The sequence below is a fragment of the Crocodylus porosus genome, unplaced genomic scaffold (genome assembly GCF_001723895.1).
Source record: "Crocodylus porosus isolate Cpor-Errol unplaced genomic scaffold, CroPor_comp1, whole genome shotgun sequence".
NCBI classification, from domain to species: domain Eukaryota; kingdom Metazoa; phylum Chordata; order Crocodylia; family Crocodylidae; genus Crocodylus; species Crocodylus porosus.
In genome coordinates, this window is record NW_017728910.1 from 43,609,559 (window position 1) to 43,625,814 (window position 16,256).

At 41.1% G+C, this 16,256-nt stretch overlaps 1 protein-coding gene across 2 annotated transcripts; it reads right to left on the reverse strand.

Annotated features, from left to right (window-relative positions):
- Positions 1 to 428: 428 nt before the first annotated feature.
- Positions 429 to 9,921, reverse strand: MRPS22 (mitochondrial ribosomal protein S22). Of its 2 annotated transcripts, XM_019533090.1 has the most exons (8): positions 9,795 to 9,921; positions 9,376 to 9,542; positions 8,000 to 8,164; positions 6,790 to 6,933; positions 5,734 to 5,817; positions 2,982 to 3,127; positions 923 to 1,031; positions 429 to 643 (listed from the first exon to the last, which is right to left on the reverse strand). In XM_019533090.1, the coding sequence occupies exons 1-8, from the start codon at positions 9,910 to 9,912 to the stop codon at positions 551 to 553; spliced, it is 1,026 nt and encodes a 341-aa protein (XP_019388635.1). In that variant the 5' UTR covers positions 9,913 to 9,921; the 3' UTR covers positions 429 to 550. The 2 variants fall into 2 exon arrangements, with proteins under 2 accessions (XP_019388635.1, XP_019388636.1); XM_019533091.1 differs by lacking the exon at positions 6,790 to 6,933.
- Between the last annotated feature and the right edge of the window lie 6,335 nt (positions 9,922 to 16,256).

Below are 16,256 nucleotides of genomic sequence, written 5' to 3' on the forward strand. Positions count from 1 at the left end.
TTTTTTAGACCAAAGTCTTAATTTTCCAGAATGCACCTCCAGAAAGTTCAGTGAATGGAAGTGAAGACTAATTCTAGTTGAAATATCTCTAATTAGCAACCCCACACCCACATATTTCCTCTCTAAAGCCATTTGTTCCCATGCATTTATTCCATTTAATCTTACTTTAATTTATTCAGATTTCATCTATTTTAACAATAAAGTTGCACAAAACATTTAATTTTAATTCTTGGGTCCCTGGCATCATTGTTGCCTGTATTTCAGTAGTGGAACTAGGACAATAAGGCAAGTCTTTCCCATAAGTTTTCTTATTCGTAAAAGCAACATACTACCATCTTCTGATAACAAAGAGAAGGCAGGTGCACAGTGCATTTGTTTTGCTGTTTAGTGCCTTTTTTACCTGAAGTAAAAATACATAACCCAGGCAGATGCTCAAGTGTTTATTTTGGTGTTATATACAAAGTTAGCAATATGCGGCTTCTTTTCCATTTATTAACATGATGAAATAGAAAAGGCCTTATTTAATCTTTTGGTAAATTTTAGATCTATTTCATGAAGCTGCAGAATTAGTCAGTGTTTCTTGATAAGCTTGAAGGGCCAACTCTATATAGCCTTGTTTTTGTGATTCTGTTTTTATAAATACCTGTTTAAAAAGAAAACAGCAGTTAATATTCAGTTCAGTCTATGGTATATTAGCAATTTTACTTATTAATATACAAAAAGTGTTCTCTATAGCATGTATACTGCTACTTAAACCAGAAAGTCATCGTGTGATTTAATATTTCTACCCATGAAAGTACACATTTTTATACAATCAAGTCTAGAATACCTATCATGGAAAGAAGGTTTGAGTACTGAAGTTTCAGTACCTTAAGAAAAAGAATTTAAATGTACTTTCATTTAATAAGAAAGCATACTGTACCTTTATTAAATCTACCCCATGAAGTTCCTGTTCTTTGGCTTCTTTTGCTGACTGGCATTCAGGATGAAGCATGTGATATAAAGTGATTAAACTTGTGGCATCATCCAGTCTAAACAAATTAAGAGAGTCATCAACACCTGCTTTTCCCGGGGGGGGGGGGGCACGGGGGCACAACGATGACACACATTTAAAACTTAAAAAAAACAATTGCACAACTTATAGCATAGTATAAAAGTACACTAGTACACCAGCCCATTACCAACTTATGACGTGGAGATGAGCATTCCAGTGTTTCTCTTTGTCCATTTCAATCTCTGTTCATGCCATGCTGAGGATCATTACCATGAACCAGTTTTTGTTCCATTAGCTATATACTATTTAAACCTCCCTCCCCCAAAACAAGTTTTAAAAATGTGGTGTGGCTTTCAGTAGTGATTACTACTTAAAATAACTTCAAGAGTTCTGCTAGAGGTTGTTCTTTCCAAATCTGCTAGTGTAAGAATCCATTAATCTAGTATATTTCCAGAACACTGATCCAAGAAGTTGTTTTCCCATATTGGAAGTTTGAGATACTTAATTCCCTGAAAATATAGCTGAAACTTGAGTAAGAATAAAATTTACATTAATAGTACAGGCCGACAGACTCATTGAAGCCAAAAAAAAATACAGCACATTTGGAGAGAGACTTAACAGGAAAGTGATTCCAGCAATTACGGAAGCTTCTCCATATGCCTTTCTTGCTTGTGATTTCACATGTACATCGTTTGATCCAGCACTGGAACACAACAGGACTCACTGATCTTTTAAAGGTAAAGTTTCATGCTCTAGAAATAAATGTTATTGCTACCACTGAGTGTTTTGCCTATCCAAGTTTGATATGAAACACTGAAGCTTTTAAGCTTCCCTTGTTTGAATTGCAAAATTAACTTAGTAACTACCACTTAATCACTCAGGAAAACTTTAAATCCTAGATTCCACTGGTATTAAGAACGTTTTCTAGTTTCCACTATTTCAGCTGACAGCTGTTTAAAAAAAAGATGCATACCCTTCCAAATGTTAAACAGCGTGTGTCATCTAGTAAAACCATTTTTTATAAGCTACCCCACAGTATGCCAATATTTCAATCATGGTTTTTCCATAGCTTTTAATAGACTGACTTGTAAGGCCAAGCATATTTTTAGCCACTCAAAAAAAAGTGTTCAGAACTCTTAGAGTAGCTTCTGCTCTTGAGTAACTTTTAGTTCCTGATGTTCATGGAAGTGAAGTCTAAGAACAGCTGGTATGAGATCCACTATAGTGCAGGTGCACGATAAACAAACAAGCTTCTGAGACTCCAGAATACTTACTACCAGTCACACCAAAATTCAGTAGTTCTTCATTTTGGACAAATATAAACTTAACATGATATTTCATTCAGAACACTGTTCTTGAAGAGATCTACTAATATATGCTATTCATTTGTACTGTTAATTATAAAATGATTAATAGGATTAAGTTAACATCCTTCAGGGTCATCATTGTGTTGCACTAAAGTGAGCAATTGGCTGTAGATTACAACTGCAATTAGAGATTCCTTTAAAAACAGAAGTTCCTGAAAAAATGACTCAATAGGCTCAACATACTATTACTGGTACAGGAGAGAGCAAAACACTGACATGTATGTACTCATAATAGTTTTGCATCCTTGAAAAGTTACAATTACTTAACAGTCATTGTAAATAATTTCTTAAAGTCAAAAATGTAATTTACCATCAAATTGAGATGAGATATGAGGGGTCTCTTCTATTGTGATGTTCCAGTACCCTCTTAACTTGTTTTTGTTTTCTTGTTGCTCTCCTGTTTACATTATTCTGTCTCCCTACTGTAAGCTATCCTGAGCCTTTGTTACAAAAGGTAGCAAATGAGTAGAATAAATACATACATGGAAAAAATGGGGTGGACTTGAGGTAGGTAGGTGACCTGTATTTTTGTGCTAGACTTATCAAATTCAACACTTGTTTTTTCTAAACTCAAAATAAATTTTGTTAAGTCATGCCAGTATCTAACAAATAGTACTTACAAGTCTCTCTGGATCATATCCATTAGCAAGCCATCGGTAGTCTTCTTGTTTACTAGATACCACGCCATTCCTCCAAAGTGTCTTGTTGAACGTAGCAGATCATATTTGGCAGTTTTATCAATATCATCATATATCTGATGATGAATCTGCCCAAGTAGAAGTTGGAAGTTGACATCAAGAACAGATTTCAGAAAAAAAATCACTTTAAAATTCCCTTTAAAGAACCTCATTTGTCATTCTTGGCTTACAGTCCTGATCATCTTCAAGTCTTTGTTTCACTTCCGACTATTCTAATTTTTTCAACACCTACAGGCTTTACAGCAGTGTTGACAGCACAGATTCCTTCAAAGTTGTTAATCTTATTGTAGGATATGCAACAGTCCTAGTTTTAAACAATGCCTCATCACATTAGAATATTCCAACTCCCATGGGTTGAAGGGATCTCTCTTTATATTAAAAAGAAAAAGGCCTTTAATAACAAACTTTTCCCCCCCACCAAAAATATTAATCTGAAGCTCATTCCACTAATTCAGGAATACTCAGTCCCAGCCCACAGGCCTGCTCACCAGTCTGAGCATTTGGTGGCAAGGTGGGGAGCACTAGCAGTATTAATTGCTCCTCCCTTCCACTGGCATAACTAGGAGTAGGAGAGTGATGGGGACAATTGCTCTGGTGCCAACTTATGCAGGGGAGAAGCAGCTGCTGTGGGCAGCTGTGTTTGCTAGCACAAATGCAATGGCAACCAGATTTGCTACAAGCACCTGGTCACATCCTTACACTACTGGTCCCAAGGGCCAGGTAGCATGGCCCTGCATAACTGATCAGGTACCAGGGCCTGATCCAGCCTGCAGACAATCTCCATGCCACTCATTTGGGCCAAAAGGTTGAGCACTGCAGCACTAACTGAGTATGATCAAGTGACAGGAACTATCTTGTATGGAAAAAAAAAGAAAAGAGTTGTACACTCAGCTAAGTCGTCCACATAAAGAACCAGTAACAGAGAATCTGTAATCTCTAATCTCAGTGCTTCAAAAGAAACAAGCAGGTAAAATGTGTCCTTCTTTAAGAGGCTGTATGGCTACCATAATTCAATCTTGGATAACAGACCAACAATTTATCTTTTCTTGAAGTAATTTTCACTTTCCACATAACAAAAGGTGTTATTTTTGGATTACAAGCGCAGCATGAAAAACAACAGACTAGCATTTTACAGCAGAAATGTGCACCATTACTAGGGATGATAGACAAAAATAATCTTACAGTTGAATACAAAGTCATGTTCCTGTATTTTCAATGAAAACTAGTAAGAATTTTACCCTATAATACCCTAAAAGTTAATCAACATTTCCAGGATCTGAAAACTAAGGTTGGAAGCCTGTATCTGTATTGATTTCAAGTGGGAACCACTGAACACTCTAGTTCCAGGGAGAAACCCCCCCCGTAAAACAAGCTGCTTAAGTATCTTAATGGAGACATGTAAAATGAGAAGCCAACTGTATTTCACTTTGGCTAGTGCCTTTAAAAAAAAGTGTCATTACTTGCAGTTACTTAAACTTGGAATATTTATGTTTTAGGATTTTGTTCCAATCAGATTTTGTGCATGTAAAGGATTTTACTTATGTTTGTAATACTGAAAAAACTGGATTATTATCTACCTAGATAAGACTGTACAAGTATTAGTTTGCATGGGATCAAATGTAATTTTCAAATGTCACCAAAAAGAATTGTAATATTTAAGAAAAAAAAAAGTATTTTAAAGCACTGCCTGATCAACTGCTACACCTGTGAGACAACTTTAAAATTATACTTCTACCTGAATTTTTTTAGCCAGCTTTTACTATAAATCTTTCACATAGCAACAGAGAAAACATTTAGGCAGGTGGTCAACTTTTATTAACTCACGTTGATAAGACTTCTCAGCAGCTGTAGCCAAGCTTTTATAAATATTTTTGAAATCTGTTAGACTTCCAGCTAGCGGTATTCCTTTAACTTTTTAACTGTATACAATCAGTTTTTATATGCACCATTGATATTGCTCATTTCAAAACAATCCAGAATGTCTGGCAGTGACATTTTCAGTTAGATTATCTGTACAACTATTCTTTTTTGTATTGTCAAACTGATAAAATATTTGAGACATCTTAATCACAGCGGGTGCATCCACATATGCAATTAATGTAACACAAAAAAACCTCTGGAACAGTTCAAGCCACAGGAAACTGCTCGTAGTCACAGCATCTACACATGCACCCAGGACAGCAGTAATCTGAGCTGGGATACAGCATGCCCCAACTAGCAGGAGTACAGGGGGTCAGCTCCAGATGGCAGCGTTGGGCTGTGGAGAGGCTGGCTGAGGCACGAGGGTGCAGCACCTGTGAAGCCATACAGTTAGATGACAGCCAAGAGTCTGGTCCCACAACCAGTCACCATCTACATGTGTATTTCAGTGCAGTTAAGTACTCCACCATAAGATAGTGCTGTCTCTGACAGTACTATCATAGAGCAGAGTTAATTAGTTTACTGTCCTAATGCCAGCACATATAAACTGTGACTTTACTGCAGAGCTAATTATTCTACTCAGTAAAGCACAAGTATAGATACACAAAAATCAACACACATATTTGCACCCAACTGAAAGAAAAAATGTAATTATTCAACTATTAAAAGGCACACAGCACCTTTTCACATCAAAATCTACAAATCTTTTCACTGGGAATCTGCTTCCTATGACAAAAAAAAATATTCAACTCACTCTGATATAGTCAGCTGAATCCGGCTCAAACTGTGCAATGCAGAGATTAAGGGCATCTTCATGACGGTCTTGACGTAATACTTGCTGAAATGACAGTTAGTTGGAATTTACAAATTAGTTTCAGGATGTCCCCAGAATAATACATAACTAACAAAAAACCCAGTAATTATGGCACTAACACCTTGGTAAAAATGACCAGAGATGCAAAACAGCTGTTTTTAATTCTGCTGTACCAAAATAAAATTGTAGGCAACTCTTGATTCTCTCTACCACAGTGTATGCATACAAGAAGTCTAATTGGGTGCCTGATGAATCTACTTGTATGGAGTCCTGCTACCATTGATATGTATGCCTAGGCAAGAGTATGGAGGAGTGAAAGCTGTCCAAGACCTACCTTTAGACCACTGAGACAGAATTCAAAGGTCAGACTGATTCCAGACATTTGGTGCTTCAACGACTGTAGCTTCTGCCACATAGCAACAGACAACTGCTGCTGACTGCCCAACACCTCAGCAAAGGCTCGTTTCTGTCAGGGTGTTATCCCTTAGCCTCTCTCTAATCAAGAAGTAGCTATGAGGCAGTGGGGGCTAGGATTCTGAGGCACCATATACTTGCCTAATTCTGGAGGTTGCAACTTCGTAGTATTTTATAGGAGCTACCCTGCCATGAATAGCCCAGCCATATTGCCATCAAGTCCTCCAGTAAGATGCAGTTTATGATCACACCCAAAACCACAGGATAAAACAGAACTTTATCTTTTCAAATTAAGAGTAAGCAAGAGTAGCCACACTTGCTAATTAAATGTGGGCCTGTAGATCAGCAAGTACTTATTTACTTAGCTCCACAGGATTTGTTTGTGAAGCCCTGTAAGTTAATTAAAATAACTTATTTAATGAATACATAGGACTAACTGCCTGCATGCTTCCCTTAGTTCCTGTCCTTTAAGCATTACAAAAGAACTGTCTGTAGGCCAGCCTATTAAAATCTACTACTTTTCAAACAATGGTACACTGAACAGCAGCATTCACTATGAATTTTCAAAGCCACAAGATTTACCACAAGATTTTCCTCCTTGAATATTGGTGGTGGCAAAACTTTGCGTCCTTCTCTTGGGAAGAAGATTTGTATCATTCTATCTCGTTCTTCCCAGGAAGCTTTGCGTAATACACCACTTGGTTCTCGAACCAGAATGAAACGCTCCTGAAATTGAGAAGTAATAAAAGTCACCTTTTTTTTTCTTTAATTAAGCCCATCTGCCCTATTTTTTCCCCTCTGTAATATTCAGAAATAAGGTTTCAGAAACTCTAAGTGGGAAACCCAGGATAACCAGAGTGCTCCTGAACAAATAAAAGATACCAATATTCTTGTCCTTCAGGAACGAACAGGTAGGGTTGGGAGCAGCCCAAGTGATACTAGGCACGCAGTTCTGATCTGTTAGGTTGAAGGGGCACATGGTAGAGAACCAGGAGAAGTGGTCAAAAACAAAAAGAATGGAAATGCTAGAAGCTATTTTCAGGTCAATAGCACGTGCTGAATTCCATATCACTGCCTCTTCACTACAGTTGCTACCCAGGGTAGCTCAACAGAACCAGAATGGGTACGCTAACATATTACAATCACCCCATTATGCAATATAGGAGAGTGATACAAAAAGTATAGAATCAACAAACAGGTATCAGGAGCTCTTCAAAGCCCAAGAAAACATAAAGCATAATATTACTTACAACAGTGGTAGCTTTTACTTCACCTTTACAGCCATCAACACTAAACTGAAATTAGCATTCTTCATACACATACTTTTTTTTTTTAAAAGATTTTTTCTCCCCAAACATCTTCACATCAAATGGATTTTTTATTAGGGTTTTTTAAAAACGAGAACTTTTTTAATATGCAAGCAAAACCCTGGCTGCAGCTTCTTTTGGTCTGTGCTCAGTCTGTGCAATGCAGGGGAAAGATATGGTGGGCCTCACCATCCACTGTAAATATTTGATGAACTTTAAATATTTGGCTATCAAATATTTGTATATCACACCCCTTTCCAGAAAGTTCCTGTGTTATTATATCCAAACAATTACCTGTTGGTAGGAAAGACTGTGAAGCACATTTGTCTTGTGTACTGTACATGGTCCTGAATTTGAGATTTTTCAACAGACTGGTATTAGCTAATGTTTTAAATGTAAACTTGTTGTTTTTGTTTGCAACTCTACAGGGACTATCAATAGCTCAGAGCACTTTTGCAGAACAAAAATATTAGTAAGTTACTCACCTTGTGTGGAATACTGTAAGTTAAATCAGTGAACACATACTTGACAGTTTCTGTTCCCTCAAGTAGCCTATCTTCTGCTAATACATCATTAATTGGCTTTCGCTCACTTAAAACAGGAGGCATTTTTAATTTATGTTTGGCTTCCTCAATAGCTTTTTTTGTGGCCTATTAAAGAAAAAATGTGTTAAATGTATAGAGAAATATTACACTGTGTTAAAAAGCTAACATTCAACATTGGGCTGAGTACTTTAAAAATAAGCTCTTCTCACCTCTGGATCAATTTCAACTATAAAAAGGATTATACTATCATAATGCAGACAATCTCTCATGGAAATAATATACTATTAATCCCGACCCAAAAATGTTCTCTCTCATTCCTTCTACAACTTGGAAGCTGACAAAGGTAAACAAAAAACATGTTCATGGGAGGTTCTGGTTGAAACCACCCAATTTATTTCAGTCATGTCCCAAGACAGATTTCAAACCAGTAAATATTATCTGTTTAGGAGATACCCATGATTATTGTTTTGCAACCTGAACCAGTTTTCTTGCAACTCCTGGGGCAACGTGGAAGCAGCAGGTGAAATAATTACAAATTTTGGGTGGATATTTAAACATGGAACAGATATACATAAAACAATAGGGCTGGAGGATGGGTGAGCATTTCTTTAATGAAACTTTTCCCCATTCTTGAAAAAGCCATTCCCATATAAAGTAAACAAAAAACAAGAAAAAAAATTGAGTCAAAATAATCTGAGTTATTAAAAAGAATGACTGGTGCCACATTAAAATCTAGTAAACTAGTAAAAAAAGAGAGGTAAGAGAACTTGCAGGCCTGCCACTTTTACAATGGATTTTGTTATTAAGTGCCAGAGTCTTATATTTTCCACGTAATTACAGTATACAAAAAAGTGAAGCGTCACCAAACAATTACATTTTTTATTCCGTGCACACAGATATTGCATAACTAGCATTGGACAAAGAGGAATTTGATTCTCACTACACTGAACATACTGGATTTGATGCAACCTTCTAAAGATCTTGAACAGACATAAACATTTCTTATTCTGGGTTCACAGGAATATTTCCCATTCATCTTCCTTCACCTATTGCTTTTCAACTGTCACAAAAGAAACAGCAATCAAACGACCATCACTAAAGCGGCATTAATTATCTGCATCTAAAAACCAAGAATGAGTCTATTGTAGCAGATGCATAGATGTGGGTGAGGGAGGGGATTGAAATACATATTCAATCATATGTAAGAGCAGGTCTGTCAATATGACCATTGTGCTTACAAAAGTGCTTTGGAGCTTAATTAGTTTGAAATTTTACCAGCTGAAGAGTGCCGTTATCAATACAGATTAGCACCTTACCTCCTCCAGCTGTGCATCCGTCATTGTCTTGAATGTCAGCGGTTTAAGTTCCTGTTTAAAAGGCCTAAATATCTTCTCTAAATTCAGCCCTGTCATCTTGTACAGCAAGCTCTGAACCGCTTCATCTGTAAAACGAGGCCCCGATGTAACATCGGGCGTGTTTTTCTCTGGAAACAAAAGATAAACATGTTAACGTTTATGCTCAATTCAAACAGGCTGAGAACAAAGTCAGCTCGGGGCCAACACCGGGGTGGGGGCGCAAGGATTTCACGTGCACCCGCCTTTGCTCACGAGTCCGCTTGGGAGGATACCTTCTCGCTCCCCTGTGTCTTTCCCTCCCACAGCCCTGCTCCTCAACGGCTTCAGTCTCACGTGTCCCCGGGCCGAGTGCCTACAGCCGGCGGGAGCCGCTCACGCACCCGCCTCTGAGCCCGCGGCCTGGCTGAGCCGGCAATGTCCCCACAGGCCCCGCCGCAGCCCCCGGACCGCGCACGCCGAACGGCCCCACAAGCAGCTGCATGCTCCGAGCACAGCCATTGCTACCACCGTCACCTCCGGGGGAAACGTCACCGCGCGCGGGGCACACTGGGAAAGGCAGTCGCCCAAGTGGGCCCTCGGCGGCGAGGTCAGTCTTCCCGCCCCGCCACGCCCCGCGGGGCCTGGCGTTGACGGGGAGACAGTGCTTACCGTATTTACGCGATAATTTCAACCCTGGTCGAATGGAGGAGCAAGAAGAGTGGCACTGTTGCGTGTGTTGTCACGTCCGGGGCCGCCCGTTGGTGCGGCGTGAAGCGCCTCTCAGGGAGGCTGCCCTGCCCGCGCGGCTTGCTGTCGGCTCGTCCTTATGGCTGCTTGCCTGCAAATAAAGAAATGCTTCACCTTTGCTGACCAGGTCTCACTCACTCAGTGGAGACTTGTAGCGAGTATCAGGTAAAGAAGAAGAAGACTTAATTTGCATACTTATTGGCATACTTTTTCAGGGTACGCTAGTTTTTCAGCAAATAAGATTCTTCTGAGCTTCCAGTACAGTCATTTCATCTTGACTTGGCAATGCTGCAGCCCCTGCCCCTCTTCCTGAGAGCACACGGACTGCCTTTTGCTGGCTCAGCCTCTGCCTCCAGCTTGCCCTTTCCAGGACCCTGCAGCCTCCCGGCCCCAGCTGAGCTGCCATGAGCTGAGCGGGCAGGGGGCTGTGGCTAGGAGCCCCCCTAGTGACTGTGGGGCCGTCTCCCTGTGACAGAATAGCTTCAGTCTCCACCCTCCACGTGGCCACCCCACAGGTCATGCTGGAAGATTGTATCCATTCCTTCCTCTACAACATCTCTTCTCCAGACTCATCCAAATCCAGAGTTGTGCACTGCCTCCTTGGAGGTGCTGAAGGGCCAGGGGGTGCGTCCCGTCAACTTTGCCCAGTGGCCTGTCTTGGAGCCCTCGTCATGAGCGAGTGGTCTCTCCCGAGACTGGGGGGGGTGCCATGGCGGCGAGCGGGGACTGCCCACAGCCACCAGCGTCAGTGTTGGCGTTGGGGGGGGGGAGGGATGTTGAATGGCAAGTGGGGACCACCTGCAGATACCACCGGCTGTGTCGGCAGCGAGGGAGGGGTGGGTGTGAGCAGCAACTGCCCACAGAAGCCAGTGGTGGCTTCAGCAAAGGGCAATCTTGGGGGGGCATGTACCCTCCAGGATCCCCCCCTATGCATCACCTGTTGCCCTCGTTGTTAACCTCTGATCCTCGCTTCTGTCCTTGTTGGTGCTTTAGCTGCGCTAAGGGATCCCTTGATGTTCATTGAACAGCCTCCTTTAAGAAAAAGAGCTGAGCTTTGCTGCCTGGGCCCATGCCCAAGATCCTTTTATGCCCCACACACAGCGGCACAGAGCAGATGCTAAAAGGGAGAGCAGCAGGGCTTTCCCCCATTCCTCTGCACTTGCAGCCTTCAGCATTTACACTGGAGGCCACTGCTCCTATCCTGTTTCCTGTGGCCACAAAGAATAGCCACCCTCTACGTGGCCACCCTGCAGGGCATGCTGAAAGATTGTTATCCATTCTCTCCTCCACAATATCTCTTTTCCAGACTCATCCAAATCCACAAGTTCCAAAAGCCCACTTTGACAAGTTGATGTTTTATGATGAAATGTTCAATCTTTTGACTCACTGGTGGCAAAATCTCCTGTACGCCAACTCTGTTGTTATCTGATCAGCAGGGTTGTTTCTCCTAGTCTACTTCCCTGAACTTTGGGGAACTGGATCTATGTATAAAAAGAAAGTAATGGCTAGGAGAAGCGCACAAATTTATGTTTTCTAAAAGCAAAACACAAAGCCGTTGGATGCTTGATAGACTCATTCCTACAGAACCTTGTTGGGTACTGTCTGGACTGATTAGATGCAGAAAGGGAAAAACAGTTACAACACGCATGTTATTTTCATCTAACAAAGAAAATCAATGTCCTGGGACTCATTCTTACAGGGAATGTTATTTGGCGCATTTCCTTTTGGCTAGCTGGCTTGAATCATTGGTTACATGAGTTGCTGGCTTCTTGTCAAAACAGGAATTACAACATTGTTAGGAGGAGAGAAAAGGGGCAGTGTTCAGCAGAATTTGTTTAAGAAGATCAAAGAAAGTTTCAACAGAAACTGAAAAAATATACATGGAATCTGTGATATGATGGAGTATCACGTATCTACGCAGGTGCTGGTAGTAGGAGGAGTTAGAAACATGGAAAGAAAGAAAGTAAAAATTCTCTTTTTTCTCAAATAGTCTGCAATCTATAAATACAGAGCTGATTTCCATTTGGTGGGAACTCTGATATTTTGAATCTTGTTTTCAGTCTGAATTTTTTTTTTAAAGCAGACTATCCTGATTTTTTACAGCACAAGAAGTTCCAAAAACATTTTGCCCTGGAAATATCAAAACATTTCTCTTTCTGGCTATTTGGTTGAGATCATGTGTGGTTGGATTAAGAACTTGGTTTTCTGGCTTCCTTTTTTGTTTGGAATTGGAGCATAACTGTCTGTCAGGGAGAAAAAAAATTAAAGCCACATAAAATAAAGAAATAGCAATAGTATTAGGTTGTAACATGCCACATATTTTAAAACAGAACACAGCTAGACTTTCAATGGGAACTTAGCTTAAAATCAGTGGAATGATATGCCTTATTATTTTCATTCTTACATACCTGACCTGTTCAATAGATGGAGCATGTCGCTGAATTGTTAAATTTGATGGTTAGTGCTGTGGGATGTTTAAAAAGGAAAAAAGAGAAAGTGATTAAAATTTACTTATTACTGTTATTAAACTAAACTAGATTCTATACCTACTAAGGAAGTTACGTATTTTTTTCAAACAATTATCTGATCTGGTTCCTTCCTAATTAGCTCAAGTTGCAGGTATTTGCTTTGTCTTGTTCTCTGACAATCTTTCTAAGAAGAAGAAATGTAATATCTGTTAATTAGCATAAATGTTAGAAGATGATGCTTTTTTACTGATCTGATACACAATAAGGGCCCTGTCACACCACAGTTTTGGACAGCTCCTAACACCTAGATTGTCTGGACATTAACACCTGAAACTAGTTTTGAGCACTTGTTATGTGGCTCAAAGTTATGCCATTCTATGGCAGGATTATCTCTGATCCACATTATCTAGTTCGTGTTACACTAAGGTGTAGCTAGTCTAGGCTACACCTTAGGGTGAACACCCTCCCTGCCCACTTCCCCCTGGCCTGAGGTCTAGTTGGCAGGCAGTATCAAGTGGAGTGCCTCAGGGTCGCTTTTGTGACTGGTTTTGTTCACTGTCTTCATGAACAATCTGGAAGATGGGATGGATTGCACCCTAAGTAAGTTTGCAGATGACACCAAATTAGGGGGTGTAGGAGATACGCAGGAGGGTAGGGCTAGGTGTCACAGGACACTTATGCGCCCTGCTCCTGATGATGGTGAAGAACTTAAGGGAGAAGGTGTGTAGCAGAGCACTAGGGTGCTCGCTACTAGCAATAGTAATAAAGAGAGCTGCCAATCACCAGGGCAGCTCAGGTGAGGGTTGCCAGGGCAACTAATGTTGGTCAGCTGGCTAGGAGAGGGCAGGGCTGGGCCTTTATAAACAGCCCAGGCCAGAGCCTAGCTGGTAGTTCCTTCCAGACTGGGGTTGGCGTTTGTGCTCTGTGGGAGAGCTGAGCAGGCTGGGTGGATGGTTGCTGCCTAACCATGCAGACCAGCTGCGATGATGCATGGGGTAGGGAGAGAACCCTAGAAAGGGTATGACTAAGGAGCTGAGTGAGTGTTAGGTTATAAGCCAGGAGGCTTCTTGTGTTTGTGTTATAGCCGTTGGGCTCTTGGTTTAGTTATGGTTGTACCGGAGGACTGGGTGAGGCTGTAGGGGTGTGAGGAGGCCTCATGGGAGCTCCCCAATAATCTGGGGGTTCCTGGTGGCACAGAGGGTGCTGTATTTTAGTGTGTGCCCTGGGAGGGTGTGGTGATGGATCCCGGAGAGGGGCTGACGTCCAGGTAGGGGCCAGCTCAATAAGAGCTTGACAGAGCAGTACAGAGGCCCAGGAGAGGGCGAGAGGGGAATTGGAGCCCAGGAGGGGTGACTATATGACCACAGAACATCTGGTACAGCTGTGAGGCTTGGGGTGTGCTAAAAGGGAGGTTTGGAGGCATGCATAAGCCCTTAAGGTGGGGGTACACTGAAGTACCCCATATAGAGCAGGGGCAGTTCTCCTTACGCTGTGTCTTAGGAGATAAAGGCAGCCTTCCCTAATTGAACCAATTACCATCAAAGACATGGTGGGCAAGGATAAGAGGGTGCTGGATCACCTAAGTTGACACGGCAGGGGGTGCTAGCGGGATCACGGCCGCCCCTGCGCCCCACTCTGTGACACTAGGATTTAGAGTGACCTAGACAAATTAGAGGACTGGGCCAAAAGGAATCTCATGAAATCTCATGAGCAAGGATAAATGCAAAGTCCTGCACTTAGGATGGAAGAATCCCATACTACAGGCTTGGGACCAACTGACAAACCTCTGCAGAAAAGGATGTTGGGGTTGCAGTGAACAATAGACTGTATTCGAGTCAACAGTGTGCCCTTGTTGCGAAGAAGGTTAACGGTATGCTGGGCTGCATTAATAGAAATGTTGCCAGCAGATGAAGGGAAGTAATTATTTTCTTCTATTCTGCACTGGTGAAGCCACATCTGGAGTTCTGTGTCCAGTTTTGGGCCCCCACTACATAAAGGATGTGAACAAGTTTGAGAGAGTCCAGTGGAGGTCAACAAAAATGATTAAGGGGTTGGGAGACAGGGTTCTTGAGCAGGGGCTGAAGGAACTGGTCTTATTTAGTCTAGAGAAGAGATGACGGAGGGGATTTAACAGCAGCCTTTAACTACCTGAAGGAGGTTCCAAAGAGGATGGAGCTAAACTGTTGTTAGTGGTGGCAGACGATAGAACAAGGAGCAATGGTCTCAAGCTGCAGCAAAGGAAGTTTAGGTTAGATATTAGGGAAAAAAACTTTCTCACTAGGAGGGTAGTGAAACACTGGAATGGGTTACCTAGGGAGGTGATGGAATCTCTATCCTTGGAGGTCTTTGCTGGACAAAGTCGTGGCTGGGATGATCTAGTTGGGGTTGGTCCTGCTTTGAGCAGGGGTTTGAACTAGACCTCCTGAAATCTCTCCTAGCCGTAACTTCCTATGATTCTATGACTCACAGGCTAGATGACATGGTGCCCCAGGCTGGAGATTGAACTCTCCTGTCCTAAGCAATTTTGTCTTGGAGTTTTAAATTTAGTTTGCTTTTACCGCCTGGCCATGCCAAACAGTTTCATCCTTGTGATGCTGTGGTGGTAACTGTCTCTGTGGTCACACCAGCAGCTTCTAGAGGTTCCAGTTTTTGAAGCAATTCTTTGGGTATGGGCCCTTATTTTCTTCCCGTATTACTTAAATACTTTAAAATAACAACACTAAAGCCAGACAATTTACTTTTCAATTTAACCTATCTGTGCTTTAATTGGTATATCTTGATAAACATGCCATGTTATTTCTATCTTTACTTTGAAATGTTCTGGACTTTGTATGCTTCCTGTGTATGATCTTTTCAATATCAGTTGTAAATGGGGAAACTGGTTATTCCTGTAGGAGAGTCAAAGGTGGCTGAATGTGATGCTAGCCATACTCTCCCTGCTTATAAGCCATAGGATATAGAAACTGGAGTGCCTTAGCCAAGCTAGCCCAATATGCCCTTAGGCACAGGAAGACTTTGGACTTGATTCTCTCTATCATTTAGTTGAAGAACACGCAGAACACACAAGAGTATGCTTAATTCATGTCAACTTTGAGTGGTTTGATGTTAAGCACACACTTTAGCGCTCTCCAAAACCAGAGCATAATTCTAATGTATAGCTCTTTGAAAACAGTAATTGAAATCTTGAGAGAAGGAAAGATTTAAAGCATGTTTGCTGTCATAGGAACAAAGTTAAGTAACAGCTTAAAATACAGATTTGCTTATAAAAATGGGCTATGGTTGTATCAGAAGATGGTTTTATTTCATCCAAATTGGCTTACTATTCAAGAATTGGTTGCAAAGTGTTTCGTTTAGTTTCAGCCTGATTCTTGAGTGTCATGGATTTTTTTTTCACTGAGAGACCTAAAAGGGCAAATTATCGTCATAGTCACACGGGTGTGACTTAATTGAACTCATTAAGGTTAAGGGAGTAGAGAGAGCCCTTAATAGCAGTTTAATGGAATTTTGGTATCTAATTTGTTTAAATAATGCTAAGAAAACTAAAAATAATTTTGAGGAAATAGAAAAGAGGTTGTTTTTCAGATATCACTAAGAAAATCTCTCGAGTGAGAGGTATACCCTATAAGGGAATTGGGAAATTATTTGGCA

Bases quoted from the DNA above. Each gene is read 5' to 3' on its own strand.
- MRPS22 (XM_019533090.1), bottom strand. From the start codon at position 9,912: ATGGCTGTGCTCGGAGCATGCAGCTGCTTGTGGGGCCGTTCGGCGTGC. The intron at 3,128-5,733 runs GTGAGTTGAATA...CTACTTGGGCAG, and splicing joins ATTCAGCTGACTATATCAGA to ATTCATCATCAGATATATGA. The intron at 1,032-2,981 runs GTAAGTACTATT...TAATTTGTTTAG, and splicing joins GATATGATCCAGAGAGACTT to ACTGGATGATGCCACAAGTT.